Source organism: Myxine glutinosa, chromosome 7, assembly GCF_964187855.1.
Source record: "Myxine glutinosa chromosome 7, kmMyxGlut1.1, whole genome shotgun sequence".
Taxonomy (NCBI): Eukaryota; Metazoa; Chordata; class Myxini; order Myxiniformes; family Myxinidae; genus Myxine; species Myxine glutinosa.
Window position 1 is genome coordinate 186345669 of NC_136267.1, and position 17297 is coordinate 186362965.

The 17297-nt window shown below is 43.0% G+C and overlaps 1 protein-coding gene across 1 annotated transcript in view; it reads right to left on the reverse strand.

Annotated features, from left to right (window-relative positions):
* Window positions 1-1256: 1256 nt before the first annotated feature.
* LOC137431901 (uncharacterized) overlaps window positions 1257-17297 on the reverse strand; it is a 351683-nt gene continuing 335642 nt past the window's right edge. The window contains exons 33-34 of the mRNA XM_068123735.2: window positions 14177-14444; window positions 1257-5947 (exon numbers count right to left, since the gene is read on the reverse strand). Coding sequence (XP_067979836.2) covers window positions 5781-5947; window positions 14177-14444 — 435 coding nt within the window. The 3' untranslated portion in view covers window positions 1257-5780. The remainder of the gene's footprint in view (window positions 5948-14176; window positions 14445-17297) is intronic.

Below are 17297 nucleotides of genomic sequence, written 5' to 3' on the forward strand. Positions count from 1 at the left end.
ATAGTGCCAAGACTCCAAGCTGGAGGTGGTGGGGTGACCGTTTGGGCTGCTTTTCATGCAGGGGGCAAAACTGACCTGGTTGTTCTGAATGGAAACCTGAACCAGTTCAAGTACAGGGTCATTCTGGAAGAAACATAGCTTCCATTTGCTCGTGCAGCCTTTCGAGGAAACTTTGTCTTCCAAGATGACAATGCACAGCCTCATCGTGCTTGCATGATCCAACACTTTCTTGCTGACCGTGGTGTAGAGCATATGGAGTGGCCTGCCATGTCCCCGGATATGAATCCGATAGAGAACTTGTGGGCAGAATTAACGCTTCAAATCGAATACTTGGACCAGCAGCCGACCTCTGTGCGTGAATTGCAGCAGACCATTGTCACTGCATGGCAAGCGATTCCTGTCCAAACCTTGGAAAATCTCGTGAACAGCATGCCTCGACGTGTACGTGCTCTCCTGAATGCTCGTGAGGGTTACACGAAGTACTGAACTGTAATTTTACTGTCCGTAATCCCAGTCATAATTTAGCTTTTGTTTTTGTTGAAATTTTTTTTGGCTAATGTGCAAAATAAAGAGATACTTCTGGAAAACGTACAGAAGTTTAACACAGTACTGTCCGTGAATTGAGTTCGATATCAGTTCACATCACTTTCAAGGATCAATTTATTTGCTTCGAAATGTCAAATGTGGTGTTTGTTTCTGTCAAAGGTCACATTAACAAAATCTAGAATAATTTCAACATAATTCCAATGAACTTTTGGTTCTAAGTCATCTTGAAAAGTAAGTTCACTCCCACAAAAAAAATATTCCATATTAAATGCCAAGTCTGTATATATATATATATATATATATATATATATATATATATATATATATATATATATATATATATATATATATATATATATATATATATATATATATATATACATATAAAAAATTAATCACAGGTATACAAGCAATAACATTGCACTGAACCTCAATAAAGTAAACTTGAAATTCACTTGGACAGAATTTATGACACTGGGGGACTTGTGGGAGCTGCAGTGGATAATCCGAGGGGTTTTGAAGGGGTACCCATTATTGTACGTGCTGCACCATTGGGCTGGACACAGAACAACACTGGACCATTATGCATCATGGAAGTCAGTACAACTAATGGAATCACATGCTTGCCATCAGACTCAAACATCGAATCACCTTTAAAACAGTATAAAGACCACAGTTTAAACCAATAAAAAATGAGGCAGAAATGGCTTTTTGAAATTTTAATCTCCATCGAGTAGAAAAATGGCATATCCTTGTTTACAACAGTAGTAGTTAGTATAAACCTTAAGACTCAATATTTTATACAGGAAGTCCAAGACAGAATGTCATGAACACTCAAAAAAAAACATAGCTCCTGCTAAAAAACAAAACTTGGGGACCTGATTATCATTCATTCATAACTACGATAAATAAAAAAGTATATGATCTGATTGAGGAATACATATGCCTGCTTTTTATTACAGTTTATTATATCAAGAACAATGGTTGTGTTGTTTAATGAAATATAAATTCAGGAAGAGGTAACATTGACTAAGAATTGTATTACCAAGCAAATGACTTTCATCAGAGACTTGTCTACATATTATTAATTCATTCATATACTGCGTCGATCCTTGTGGAGGAGCTACAACATGGGATGGATCAGGATGTAACAGAATGAAAAGAGTAAAAGAGAAAGGGTGTGGACCTAACAGCAGCAGGATTTAGGGATAAAATAGAGGAGATTTGGAGAAATAACGGACATTGGTTTTTAAGGGACAATAAAGGACATTGGGAAATCCCAATGATTTTGAAGGCCTTGGTTTCCACAGTGTCAAACTGAACAGGGTGTGAGGCAGGGGCGCCAGCCCAAAGGGGAGAGCAGTACTCCATGATGCTGTAGAAGAAGGCCTTGTAGATAGATAAAAGGTCAATTGTGCCAAAAAAGACTTTACACAATGTTGCATGCCCTGTTGGCAACTGGCTTTGGAGGCCAACTTAGATTTGCCCAATAAATATCATGGCTGATACTGAGTGAGACCCAGGAGTTTGAGTGACTAAACCTCTTCAAGAGTATTGTAAAGGAAGTAGATGGAAGCGTTCACTGGAATCTATTCGGAGAGACAGAGTGAGAATGAGATTTGTCAAGATTGAAAGGCACATTCCATGTGTTGGACCAGCTCATGGTTCCATCAAGGTCTGGAGACAGGAAAGAGATAATACCTGCCTATCTTAAGAATGAGGGATGTTACTGCCAAGGGTAGAGTCTCCAGCAAAGAGATAAAGAGGATTTTCCAGGGAGGCAGAAATATTGTTTATGAAGATTAGGTATTGCACTGTTCCAAGACTGTCTTGGAGCACTCTGGCCTTAAAAGGAAGAAGAGATGAGAGGATCCCATGGAGAGCCATGTGTTGGCTACGGAAGTAGAGGAAGTGAATAAGCCACATGGGGAGGTGGCCTTGGATACCATATGCAGAGAGTTTGGAGAGCATGGTGGGGTGACAGAATGTATCAAAAGCACGGGCTATGTCCAGAGAGACGTCCCTGATCTCGTGTCTGACAATGAGGACCTCCATCCATTGTTGGGGGAACAGAAGCAGCATTTCCAAGGTAGAATGACCTGTTCTGAATCCGAATTGATGATCTGAGATGAGGTCATTAGAGAAAAGGAAGGATTTCATGTCAACTGCGATGATCGATTCCATTAACTTGCTGAATATTGGAAGTGAGTTTATACGTCTGTAGCTGAGGGCTCATATTTTGCACCATGTTTATGTAATGCTATGATATTGGCTGACTAACAAGGAAATGGAAGTTGAACTCAGGCAAATCATAGGGTGCACAGACCAGAATGAGGATGTGCAAGAGCAGCAAAGCAAGTTTTTAGGACACGTGAGCTGATGCCATCCGGTCCCGCTGAAGAATCGGAGTAGAAAGAACCTTCTCCACCTTCTCTGGTGAGAATAACAGTGTCCAGGAGCAGTTCACTGAAACTGGATGGAGTAGGTACAGGGAGAAAAGGAGTTGGGGACATAAGATGTGGAAACAAACATAATTGTGGCATTCGGCCTTATCACAAGGAAAGTGGGCTGTGATGCCATTTGAAGTGAGGGAACGGATGGAAGTGGGGGATTCCCCAGAGACAGACCTGACGAGGCACCTCCAGGTTTTTGAGCATGGAGAAAGTTTGAAATCCAGACTGGAGGTGGGCCAGAAAATGTCTGGCTCTCAAGAGAGTAGACACACTTTTTGCAGGCTTTGTGGAGTGATCCGAGCTTGTCTAAGGTCAGATTTGCCTTCTAGGAAGAGAAGGCAAGCTATTTCATGGCAACTGCCTCACTATAAGACTCAGTGTACCATGGATGGGAGGATGGGTTTGATAACTGAAGATGAAGAGCGGGTTTCTTTTAAGAATTTGTAGGCAGAGTTCACATCAGGAGCAGCAGATGTGCAGCCATGTTGTGAAGTGAGATGGCAGCTTGCAGTCTCTGCCAATCAGCCTGAGTGAAGTGCCACAGTTGCTGGTGCTAAGTAACTCTCTGAAAATAGCCAGAGAGATGTTGATTCTCACAAGTACGTGATCAGATGAACCAATTGTAGCAGAGGAAGAACAGGAGACATTAGCAGGAACGTTGGTCATTACCAAGTGCAGAAGGGAAGAGCATTTGCCATTGGTGGAAATCCTGGATGGAAAGTTCACAGGTTGGATCAGGCCCATGGAGTCACATAATTCCTTTGCTGCAGTGCTCAGGCTGGTGAGGGACGAATGTATACCCAGCCAATTGGCACGGTGACGGTTTAAATCACCGCATGAGAAAGAGAGATTTGGGATGGGTGGCTAAAAATTGGTCCATGCTGGCTGAGAGAGAGCGAGAGAGATCGAGATGTAAATGGAGTTGTCACTGTAAGGACTTAAAGCCCATAGATAAACTAGAGGCAGAAAGAAAGTCGCAAAGGTAATACTGGTGGATTGGAAGTGCAAGAGCAGTACACAGACCGTGAGAAATGGATTTCTTGATGTGAATTGCAACTCACCTGGCAGGATGGGGTTCAGGCCTGTTGAACTGGAGGAGACATTCACCAGTAAGAGACACTATGGTGACTATGGAGTCAGGGCATGTTGTGTGAGGAAGGATTCTGTTAGGCAGGTAATGTCAGGTTTATCAGCAATGGCCTTGCTTAAGAGATATCAGATTGGGGTGGAGACTTCGGATGTTGGAGGTGGGGAAGGAGATGTTGTGGCAGGGTACAGGAACATGGAGAGGGGTGAGGTAAGGGAGAAGCTAAGAAAGGGTGGGGAAAAGGGACAAGCGAAGAAAGGGTGGGGCAAAGGGACAAGCTGAGAGAGGTCAGGGTGAGGGAGAAGATTGGAGGGAAGCTGGGAGGAGTGAGGTGAGGGGAAGCAGAAAGGACGGATATGAGTTGGAGGGACGCTCATTTTGGGGATACAGGGAAGAGGTTGTGTTGGGAGGACACCGTCGTGTAGTAGATGACGAGGAGGCATTTACTGATATGGAGGTGTTTGACACCATTAATGGACATGAAGGGGAGTTAAGGGTCAAGTGCAGGCAACCTCTGCAGACTGAACCTCTTGTGATGGCCAATTCCGATACATGAAGACAGACAGCATGAGCGGGGTGAAATGGGGGGTTATTGAGGGCACGGAGGAACGTAGTGCTGCAGATATGGAGGAAAGGTCGATAGACCGAACATTTGTCAGTTTGACAGGTTTGGGAAGGAATCTGTGTGAGGACGACGAAGAAGAGGAATAGTTGAGATGAAGAAGAAGAACAATTTGAGTGTTCTTGATAGAGAGATAGGACAAATGAAGTATTTTAAAATGTTGTTAAAAGCTTTTAACGTAAACAAATTGGTTCAATTAAGAGGAATTGAGAATGGAGGATAAATAATGAATGAATGAATTAACCAACAGGCAGAATGAGTTCATGATTTTTTTGGAGTCAATGACTTGTTTGTGTTTGACTTTTTTAAAGTGAAGAGGGGGAAATAAAGCAAAGGTGAGGAGTATGAAAGGAGAACACTTTGGATAAATAAAGCTGAACACGGCACGTGTAAGAGCAGAGACAGAGTGGGCACGCTGGCTAGCCGAAGCCTTGCGGAGCAGGCCAGACACTCGCAAGGGCAAATTCGATAATACACCACAAGAAGGTACCGTATGGTAAAACATGGAAAATTGAATGAAAACATCATTAAACAACACAGGGATGAAACTATAGCAGGAAGACATGACGGGCCTGGTCCAGAAGTCTTAGCTTTGATGAACTGCGCGGAGGCACGTATGAGGTAACGTCCAACAGACTCAGAAACCGGAAGCGGAAATTTCAGAGAGGAAGTAGATTTAGAGCAACACGAAATGCCTCTTTATACAAAATATAATTCACCCTGAGTGTCATTTCAGTAGCGGTTTGATTACATAACAGGTTCATCCAAATCATTTTAGCTACAAATCGTTAAAATTCCTAATGTAAATCATGCTCAATTGGGAATAATATTCAAATTATATTTCCTTCAAAACAATGTACCTGCCACTCTTGTTCAATCCATACTCATGGTGTGTAGAACCGAGTTAACCATGTTACACGATTGACTAACGTGATGTTAGCGGAGCCACATCGAGACCATATTACGTTAGACAAAATGTGAAGGTGTCAACGAAATGACAGGTATGGCAGTGCGAGCGGAAGTGGAAGGCAAGCTGGGGGTTCAAAATGAAAACACCGTTTCCACATCCGGATTACATGCAGGTGCGCTTGCACTCGTCTTCAGAGTCAAACCTGTTGTCGTTGCCACCACATCCCCCATACCAGAACTGGGCACAAGCCTTGGCCAGGTGGTCGTAGTACCACATGATGATGTAATCACGGCAGGTGCCCTGTTGGAGTTCTGCTTCACAGCGGCCATCTTGCGGAGGAAAGGAAAAGAAGAAAATGGCCGCTATAGCTTTTGTCCTCCACCAACTACTGCAGGAAAATGACTACACCAGGTGATTAAAGCGCTCTGCTCGTACAGTCTAACCGAAGCCAAATTGCTACAACAAGACAAGTCTGTCTCATGGACATCGAGACAAAAATGAAATGATTATCACTTCACACAATAATTACCTGTCACCTTTCCATTTGTTTCCCCAATAAATCAATGATCTGGTCCTTTGCTCAGATACACGAAGACAGATACACACGTGACGAGTTTATCACCAGAGCCGAAGACTCCTTCGACCTCTTCGGTCTTGCAGCAAAGCAGGTCACGTGACGTCATCACAGCTTCAATGTTTATAAAGTGATGATAATATGAAGGAATACCAAATATTGTCTAAACTTGCCACCTGCCAATTTCCTTATAATAAACCTGTCTACCTTTGCATTTACTATTGAGTTTTCAATTTGGAATATAAATTATACATTTCTCCATCTGCTCATGTTTTACATTAAGCCTCACATTCGCATCTTATGAACACTTTCAAGTGTTTGTGCGTTTGGATGTTTGTTTGTGCGTTTGGATGTTTGTGCATTTGGATGTTTGTTTGTGCGTTTGGATGTTTGTTTGTGCGTTTGGGTGTTTGTTTGTGCGTTTGGATGTTTGTGCATTTGGATGTTTGTTTGTGCGTTTGGGTGTTTGTTTGTGCGTTTGGATGTTTGTTTGTGCGTTTGGATGTTTGTTTGTGCGTTTGGGTGTTTGTTTGTGCGTTTGGATATTTGTTTGTGCGTTTGGATGTTTGTTTGTGCATTTGGATGTTTGTTTGTGCGTTTGGATGTTTGTTTGTGCGTTTGGGTGTTTGTTTGTGCGTTTGGGTGTTTGTTTGTGCGTTTGGGTGTTTGTTTGTGCGTTTGGATGTTTGTTTGTGCGTTTGGGTGTTTGTTTGTGCGTTTGGGTGTTTGTTTGTGCGTTTGGATGTTTGTGCATTTGGATGTTTGTTTGTGCGTTTGGATGTTTGTTTGTGCGTTTGGGTGTTTGTTTGTGCGTTTGGGTGTTTGTTTGTGCGTTTGGATGTTTGTTTGTGCGTTTGGGTGTTTGTTTGTGCGTTTGGATGTTTGTTTGTGCATTTGGATGTTTGTTTGTGCGTTTGGGTGTTTGTTTGTGCGTTTGGATGTTTGTTTGTGCGTTTGGATGTTTGTTTGTGCATTTTGGATGTTTGTTTGTGCGTTTGGATGTTTGTTTGTGCGTTTGGATGTTTGTTTGTGCGTTTGGATGTTTGTTTGTGCGTTTGGATGTTTGTTTGTGCGTTTGGATGTTTGTTTGTGCGTTTGGATGTTTGTTTGTGCGTTTGGGTGTTTGTTTGTGCGTTTGGATGTTTGTTTGTGCGTTTGGATGTTTGTGCATTTGGATGCTTGTTTGTGCGTTTGGGTGTTTGTTTGTGCGTTTGGATGTTTGTTTGTGCGTTTGGATGTTTGTGCATTTTGGATGTTTGTTTGTGCGTTTGGATGTTTGTTTGTGCGTTTGGGTGTTTGTTTGTGCGTTTGGATGTTTGTGCATTTGGATGTTTGTTTGTGCGTTTGGATGTTTGTTTGTCGTTTGGATGTTTGTTTGTGCATTTTGGATGTTTGTTTGTGCATTTGGATGTTTGTTTGTGCATTTTGGATGTTTGTTTGTGCGTTTGGATGTTTGTGCATTTGGATGTTTGTTTGTGCGTTTGGATGTTTGTTTGTCGTTTGGATGTTTGTTTGTGCATTTTGGATGTTTGTTTGTGCGTTTGGATGTTTGTTTGTGCATTTTGGATGTTTGTTTGTGCGTTTGGATGTTTGTTTGTGCGTTTGGATGTTTGTTTGTGCGTTTGGATGTTTGTTTGTGCGTTTGGATGTTTGTTTGTGCGTTTGGATGTTTGTTTGTGCATTTTGGATGTTTGTTTGTGCGTTTGGATGTTTGTTTGTGCGTTTGGATGTTTGTTTGTGCGTTTGGATGTTTGTTTGTGCGTTTGGATGTTTGTTTGTGCGTTTGGATGTTTGTTTGTGCGTTTGGGTGTTTGTTTGTGCGTTTGGATGTTTGTTTGTGCGTTTGGGTGTTTGTTTGTGCGTTTGGGTGTTTGTTTGTGCGTTTGGGTGTTTGTTTGTGCGTTTGGGTGTTTGTTTGTGCGTTTGGGTGTTTGTTTGTGCGTTTGGGTGTTTGTTTGTGCGTTTGGGTGTTTGTTTGTGCGTTTGGATGTTTGTTTGTGCGTTTGGGTGTTTGTTTGTGCGTTTGGGTGTTTGTTTGTGCGTTTGGATGTTTGTGCATTTGGATGTTTGTTTGTGCGTTTGGATGTTTGTTTGTGCGTTTGGGTGTTTGTTTGTGCGTTTGGGTGTTTGTTTGTGCGTTTGGATGTTTGTTTGTGCGTTTGGGTGTTTGTTTGTGCATTTGGGTGTTTGTTTGTGCGTTTGGATGTTTGTGCATTTGGATGTTTGTTTGTGCGTTTGGATGTTTGTTTGTGCGTTTGGGTGTTTGTTTGTGCGTTTGGGTGTTTGTTTGTGCGTTTCGATGTTTGTTTGTGCGTTTGGGTGTTTGTTTGTGCGTTTGGATGTTTGTTTGTGCATTTGGATGTTTGTTTGTGCGTTTGGGTGTTTGTTTGTGCGTTTGGATGTTTGTTTGTGCGTTTGGATGTTTGTTTGTGCATTTTGGATGTTTGTTTGTGCGTTTGGATGTTTGTTTGTGCGTTTGGATGTTTGTTTGTGCGTTTGGATGTTTGTTTGTGCGTTTGGATGTTTGTTTGTGCGTTTGGATGTTTGTTTGTGCATTTTGGATGTTTGTTTGTGCGTTTGGATGTTTGTTTGTGCGTTTGGATGTTTGTTTGTGCGTTTGGATGTTTGTTTGTGCGTTTGGGTGTTTGTTTGTGCGTTTGGATGTTTGTTTGTGCGTTTGGATGTTTGTGCATTTGGATGCTTGTTTGTGCGTTTGGGTGTTTGTTTGTGCGTTTGGATGTTTGTTTGTGCGTTTGGATGTTTGTGCATTTTGGATGTTTTTTGTGCGTTTGGATGTTTGTTTGTGCGTTTGGGTGTTTGTTTGTGCGTTTGGATGTTTGTGCATTTGGATGTTTGTTTGTGCGTTTGGATGTTTGTTTGTCGTTTGGATGTTTGTTTGTGCATTTTGGATGTTTGTTTGTGCATTTGGATGTTTGTTTGTGCATTTTGGATGTTTGTTTGTGCGTTTGGATGTTTGTTTGTGCGTTTGGATGTTTGTGCATTTGGATGTTTGTTTGTGCGTTTGGATGTTTGTTTGTCGTTTGGATGTTTGTTTGTGCATTTTGGATGTTTGTTTGTGCGTTTGGATGTTTGTTTGTGCATTTTGGATGTTTGTTTGTGCGTTTGGATGTTTGTTTGTGCGTTTGGATGTTTGTTTGTGCGTTTGGATGTTTGTTTGTGCGTTTGGATGTTTGTTTGTGCGTTTGGATGTTTGTTTGGCAATTTTGGATGTTTGTTTGTGCGTTTGGATGTTTGTTTGTGCGTTTGGATGTTTGTTTGTGCGTTTGGATGTTTGTTTGTGCGTTTGGGTGTTTGTTTGTGCGTTTGGATGTTTGTTTGTGCGTTTGGGTGTTTGTTTGTGCGTTTGGATGTTTGTTTGTGCGTTTGGGTGTTTGTTTGTGCGTTTGGGTGTTTGTTTGTGCGTTTGGGTGTTTGTTTGTGCGTTTGGGTGTTTGTTTGTGCGTTTGGGTGTTTGTTTGTGCGTTTGGGTGTTTGTTTGTGCGTTTGGGTGTTTGTTTGTGCGTTTGGATGTTTGTTTGTGCGTTTGGGTGTTTGTTTGTGCATTTGGGTGTTTGTTTGTGCGTTTGGATGTTTGTGCATTTGGATGTTTGTTTGTGCGTTTGGATGTTTGTTTGTGCGTTTGGGTGTTTGTTTGTGCGTTTGGGTGTTTGTTTGTGCGTTTGGGTGTTTGTTTGTGCGTTTGGATGTTTGTTTGTGCGTTTGGGTGTTTGTTTGTGCATTTGGGTGTTTGTTTGTGCGTTTGGATGTTTGTGCATTTGGATGTTTGTTTGTGCGTTTGGATGTTTGTTTGTGCGTTTGGGTGTTTGTTTGTGCGTTTGGGTGTTTGTTTGTGCGTTTGGATGTTTGTTTGTGCGTTTGGGTGTTTGTTTGTGCGTTTGGATGTTTGTTTGTGCATTTGGATGTTTGTTTGTGCGTTTGGGTGTTTGTTTGTGCGTTTGGATGTTTGTTTGTGCGTTTGGATGTTTGTTTGTGCATTTTGGATGTTTGTTTGTGCGTTTGGATGTTTGTTTGTGCGTTTGGATGTTTGTTTGTGCGTTTGGATGTTTGTTTGTGCGTTTGGATGTTTGTTTGTGCGTTTGGATGTTTGTTTGTGCATTTTGGATGTTTGTTTGTGCGTTTGGATGTTTGTTTGTGCGTTTGGATGTTTGTTTGTGCGTTTGGATGTTTGTTTGTGCGTTTGGGTGTTTGTTTGTGCGTTTGGATGTTTGTTTGTGCGTTTGGATGTTTGTGCATTTGGATGCTTGTTTGTGCGTTTGGGTGTTTGTTTGTGCGTTTGGATGTTTGTTTGTGCGTTTGGATGTTTGTGCATTTTGGATGTTTGTTTGTGCGTTTGGATGTTTGTTTGTGCGTTTGGGTGTTTGTTTGTGCGTTTGGATGTTTGTGCATTTGGATGTTTGTTTGTGCGTTTGGATGTTTGTTTGTGCGTTTGGATGTTTGTTTATGCGTTTGGATGTTTGTTTGTTTTTTTTTTTGTTTTTTTTTTTTGTATACAAGATCGAGGCTCGTGAAAGAGCAAACATTAATCACACAAAAAGACAAACCGACACACAAAACACAAAAAACAAGGGGAGCGGCAGACAAGATGGGGAGAGAGGGGGGAGGACACAAAAGAGAGGGGGAAGAAGGGGAAGGACACAAACACAACATTTGAGAGCAGGGACATCGGGAGGACTTGGGGGGAGGTGGGAGAGGATAAAAACATATGAACACTGCAAGGACTCTGGGGTGAATTACCGGGGGTAGAAAAGATCAAGGTTTTCGATGGGGGAAGATAAGAGATGGTGGTGAACAGCTGTTTTAAAGACCTGGAGGGAGGAGTGGGATTGAAGGGAGTGGGGGAGTTTGTTCCAGAGGCGGGAGAAAAGGGGAATGAAAGAGTGAAGGTGAGCAGAGAGCCTAGACTTTGGCAGTTTAACCATAAGAGGGTTGCAGGCAGATCTTGTGCGACCTGAAGGAATATTGGGGGGACAGAGCACAGAGAGAGCTGGGGGAGCAAGGCCGGAGAGGAGTCGGTAGAAGACAGAAAGACCACCAACCTGCCTGCGGTGAGTGAGTGAAAGGCCCTCGGCGTTGACTACATCGCAGGAGATTCCAATGATTCTGAAAGCTTTGGCCTCAACAGCGTGAAGCCGAGCAAGGTGTGAGGCAGGAGCACCAGCCCAGAGGGGGGAACAGTATTCCATTGAGCTGCGGATGAAAGCCTTGTATGTGGTGAGGAGCTCAGGTGTGCCAAGGAAGGACTTCGCACGACGGAGGATGCCCAGTCGGCGACTGGCTTTGGAGGCCAGCTTGGAAATGTGGTTTTCCCAAGAAAGATCATGGCAGATAGTGAGACCCAAAAGCTTGAGCGACAGAACTTCTTGGAGAGGATTGTTGAGAAAGTAGATGGGAGGGTTGTCCAGTCGGTCCTTTCGGAGAGACATTGTAAGAGTGTGAGATTTGTCAGGATTGAAAGACATGTTCCACTTGTTTGTACATTTTGGATGTTTGTTTGTGCGTTTGGATGTTTGTTTGTGCGTTTGGGTGTTTGTTTGTGCGTTTGGATGTTTGTTTGTGCGTTTGGATGATTGTTTGTGCATTTTGGATGTTTGTTTGTGCATTTTGGATGTTTGTTTGTGCATTTGGATGTTTGTTTGTGCATTTTTCGATGTTTGTTTGTGCATTTTGGATGTTTGTTTGTGCATTTTGGATGTTTGTTTGTGTGCTTGGATGCTTGTTTGTGCGTTTGGATATTTGTTTGTGCGTTTGGATGTTTGTTTGTGCGTTTGGATGTTTGTTTGTGCGTTTAGATGTTTGTTTGTGCGTTTGGATGTTTGTTTGTGCATTTTGGATGTTTGTTTGTGCATTTTGGATGTTTGTTTGTGCATTTGGATGTTTGTTTGTGCATTTTTGGATGTTTGTTTGTGCATTTTGGATGTTTGTTTGTGCGCTTGGATGCTTGTTTGTGCGTTTGGATATTTGTTTGTGCGTTTGGATGTTTGTTTGTGCGTTTGGATGTTTGTTTGTGCGTTGGGATGTTTGTTTGTGCGTTTTGATGTTTGTTTGTGCGTTTAGATATGTGTTTGTGCGTTTGGATGTTTTGTTGTGTGTTTGGATGTTTGTTTGTGCGTTTGGATGTTTGTTTGTGCATTTTGGATGTTTGTTTGTGCATTTTGGATGTTTGTTTGTGCATTTGGATGTTTGTTTGTGCATTTGGATATTTGTTTGAGCATTTTGGATGTTTGTTTGTGCGTTTGGATATTTGTTTGTGCGTTTGGATATTTGTTTGTGCGTTTGGATGTTTGTTTGAGCATTTTGGATATTTGTTTGTGCGTTTGGATGTTTGTTTGTGCGTTTGGATGTTTGTTTGTGCGTTTGGGTGTTTGTTTGTGCGTTTGGGTGTTTGTTTGTGCGTTTGGATGTTTGTTTGTGTTTTTGGATGTTTGTTTGTGCGTTTGGATGTTTGTTTGTGCGTTTGTGCGTCACCTCAACCTCATATTGTTTTATGTGTCCCCTCAACCTCATGTTGGTTATGTGTCACCCTCAACCTCATGTTTGTTATGTGGCAGCTCAACCTCATGTTTGGTATGTGTCACTTCAACCTCATGTAGTTTTATGTGTCCCTTCAACCTCATGTTGGTTATGTGTCACCTCAACCTCATGTTGGTTTTGTGTCTCCTCAACCTCATGTAGTTTTATGTGTCCCTTCAACCTCATGTTGGTTATGTGTCACCTCAACCTCATGTTGGTTTTGTGTCTCCTCAACCTCATGTAGTTTTATGTGTCCCCTCAACCTCATGTTGGTTACGTGTCCCCTCAACCTCATGTAGTTTTATGTGTCCCCTCAACCTCATATTGGTTATGTCGCCTCAACCTCATGTTTGTTATGTGTCACCTCAACCTCATGTTTGTTACGTGTCACTTCAACCTCTTGTTGGTTATGTCACTTCAACCTCATGTAGTTTTATGTGTCTCTTCAACCTCATGTAGTTTTATGTGTCTCTTCAACCTCATGTAGTTTTATGTGTCTCTTCAACCTCATGTTGGTCATGTGTCTCTTCAACCTCATGTAGTTTTATGTGTCACTTCAACCTCATGTAGTTGTATGTGTCCCCTCAACCTCATATTGGTTATGTGTCGCCTCAACCTCATGTTTGTTATGTGTCACCTCAACCTCATGTTTGTTATGTGTCACTTCAACCTCTTGTTGGTTATGTGTCACTTCAACCTCATGTTGGTGCAATGAGCACATGTAGTTTTATGTGTCACTTCAACCTCTTGTTGGTTATGTCTCTTCAACCTCATGTAGTTTTATGTGTCTCTTCAACCTCATGTAGTTTTATGTGTCTCTTCAACCTCATGTAGTTTTATGTGTCACTTCAACCTCATGTAGTTGTATGTGTCTCTTCAACCTCATGTAGTTGTATGTGTCACTTGAACCTCATGATGGTTATGCGTCTCTTCAACCTCATGTAGTTTTATGTGTCACTTCAACCTCATGTAGTTGTATGTGTCTCTTCAACCTCATGTAGTTTTATGTGTCTCTTCAACCTCATGTAGTTTTATGTGTCACTTCAACCTCATGATGGTTATGCGTCTCTTCAACCTCATGTAGTTGTATGTGTCACTTCAACCTCATGATGGTTATGCGTCTCTTCAACCTCATGTAGTTGTATGTGTCTCTTCAACCTCATGTAGTTTTTTTATGTGTCACTTCAACCTCATGATGGTTATGTGTCTCTTCAACCTCATGTAGTTTTATGTGTCACTTCAACCTCATGATGGTTATGTGTCTCTTCAACCACATGTTGTTTTATGTGTCACTTTTACCAAATATTTTAACCTCATGTTGAGCATTGCTCATTAACGCTTCAGCATCACCAACAGCCCATGAATGAAGAGCACAAAATTAACTGTTTGTATCTACCTGTGCTTGTTGCATCTTCTGTATGAGAAAGGTAGAGCAAATTAAGTGTTCACTCACCTTGATCAAGTGTATGATCTCTGGATGGTACTATTATGGGATCACGTGATCCTGATGAAGAGGAGGAGATTGCGGCCAAAGGTGACGAAGAAGCTGCTGCAGATAGTAGATTGATATAACCAAATGGGTGATGCTGAGATGCAGATGTTGGCCTTGGCTTGTTCAAATGGAATGTTTTGTCCAAGTAATGCTCTTCAACCTTCCCATTCCATTTATCAACAATATCCTGCTCAAATGACGGCTTTGGTTCGTATGTCTTTTTTCTTGACTAAAACACAAACACAAGAGAATGACAGTGAGAATGATGAACTGTAATATACTACATATGAAGACTTCTTATTGTTGTGCATTTTTCAGCACTTGATGCGGATCCACAAGTCTTCACAAAATACAATGTTTCATTACGAGCAAGTGAAATATTACTAAGCAGCAAACTCAATATCATCTCATAGCAGGTGAACACTGCAGACTAATGTAGCACACACAGCACAAGTTAAAATACAATTTAACATAATAATACGAATGATAATAATAATATAAACAATAAAACCATCTATATAATACTGCAACATCCGTCTCTGTGCGACATTCTGTTCCACCCATTGGTTGGACAGCTGGTCTGACTCCACCCAGAATTTCAACCTGAAAAATCATGCGGCCGCCATATTGGTGCAATGTGAAGCTAAGGACATCTTCGAAGCTGTCATATTCACAATCACCATGCCCTCGCTATAAGTTTTCCATTCAGTGTAAAACAACCAAAGCGACAGTTAAAAGGATCATCAAATATGGAAAGGTTGGAGCCGGTGGGTGATTCACGGGCCTTGTGAACGATTGAGGCCTTTGTTAAGTGTTATTGGAATCTATCAGAGCTATATAACCACAATGTATCATATATGGACATAGGCAGTGAAAATGGTTTTGCTTCAAACCCAGATTCTGGTTTATTTTGGGAGTGATTGAGGCAGCTGTCTGTTTACGACTATTTTCTCTTAAACGACTAAAACAGGGACCATATACACTTCATGTCATTATAAAGGTAGTCATCCGAGTCTTTACGGGAATGTTGCGACATTGTGAAAGAAAAAATCCTTCATTATTTACTTTTAATGGTGTGTATAAAGCAAGTCACCGATTTACGTCGAGGATGCATTCCTAAAAACTGTGACGTTATTGTAGTGCCGTGGACAGCAGAGTGAGGCCGCTGTGGGCGGGGCCAAGGGAGGCTGCTGTGGGCGGGGTCAGTGAGGCCGCTGTGGGCGGGGCCGAGTGAGGCCGCTGCGGGCGGGGCCGAGTGAGGCCGCTGCGGGAGGGGCCGAGTGAGGCCGCTGCGGGCGGGGCCGAGTGAGGCCGCTGCGGGTGAGGCCGAGTGAGGCCGCTGCGGCCGGGGCCGAGCGAGGGAGCTGTGGGTGGAGCCGAGGGAGGCCGCTGTGGGCGGGGTCAGTGAAGCCGCTGTGGGCGGGGCCGAGTGAGGCCGCTGTGGGCGGGGCCGAGCGAGGGAGCTGTGGGCGGGGCCGAGTGAGGCCGCTGTGGGCGGGGCCGAGTGAGGCCGCTCTGGGCGGGGCCGAGTGAGGCCGATGGGGGCGGGGCCGAGTGAGGCCGCTGGGGGCGGGGCCGAGTGAGGCCGCTGCGGGCGGGGCCGAGCGAGGGAGCTGTGGGCGGGGCCGAGGGAGGCCGCTGTGGGCGGGGTCAGTGAGGCCACTGTGGGCGGGGCCGAGTGAGGCCGCTGTGGGCGGGGCCGAGTGAGGCCGCTGTGGGCGGGGTCAGTGAGGCTGCTGTGGGCGGGGCCGAGTGAGGCCGCTGTGGGCGGGGCCGAGTGAGGCCGCTGGGGGCGGGGCCGAGTGAGGCCGCTGTGGGCGGGGCCGAGAGGACGCTGGGGGCGGGGCCGAGTGAGGCCGCTGTGGGCGGGGCCGAGTGAGGCCGCTGTGGGCGGGGCCGAGTGAGGCCGCTGCGGGCGGGGCCGAGTGAGGCCGCTGCGGGCGGGGCCGAGTGAGGCCGCTGCGGGCGGGGCCGAGTGAGGCCGCTGCGGGCGGGGCCGAGTGGCGCCGCTGCGGCCGGGGCCGAGTGAAGCCGCTGTGGGCGGGGCCGAGTGAGGCCGCTGTGGGCGGGGCCGAGTGAGGCCTGTGTTGCCGTTGGCTGGAATAAAGATGGTGCTTGATCGTCTGTGTATCCGCATCTTCATAACAAAGACATTACAGTTATACAAAACCCATACACATTATATACTTGTATAAATGCTCGTCAAAAATGACTGGTTGGATTTATTTTATTTCAAATATTCAAGGAGACTGGAAAAATATGATGTTTCATAGCAAGACGAACGTTATTTTGAAACACATGTAAAAATGTCAATCAATCAATCATGGTTTTATTATCAATTCGTCACAGCCAAAGCTGAATTGTGAATGATTTACAACATAACATAAAATACGAGATCATGCAATAAATAAATCAATAATTTGCAATCACTATATTAACATACAAATAATTAAAATGAATAAAAAAAATTACTACACTACAACTCCATATTGAGGCATTAATAACATGAAAAATAAGCATCGTTTAAGGTACACACATTATTGTGAAATACACCCATTGTCATAAAATACACACGTATAAAATACACACGTGTAAAATACACACGTATAAAATACACACGTGTAAAATACACACGTATAAAATACACACGTATAAAATACACACGTATAAAATACACACGTATAAAATACACACGTATAAAATACACACGTATAAAATACACACGTATAAAATACACACGTATAAAATACACACGTATAAAATACAAACGTATAAAATACACACGTATAAAATACACACGTGTAAAATACACACGTGTAAAATACACACGTATAAAATACACACGTATAAAATACACACGTATAAAATACACACGTATAAAATACAAACGTATAAAATACACACGTATAAAATACACACGTATAAAATACACACGTAAAAAATACAAACGTATAAAATACACACGTATAAAATACACACGTATAAAATACACACGTATAAAATACACACGTATAAAATACACACGTATAAAATACAAACGTATAAAATACACACGTATAAAATACACACGTATAAAATACAA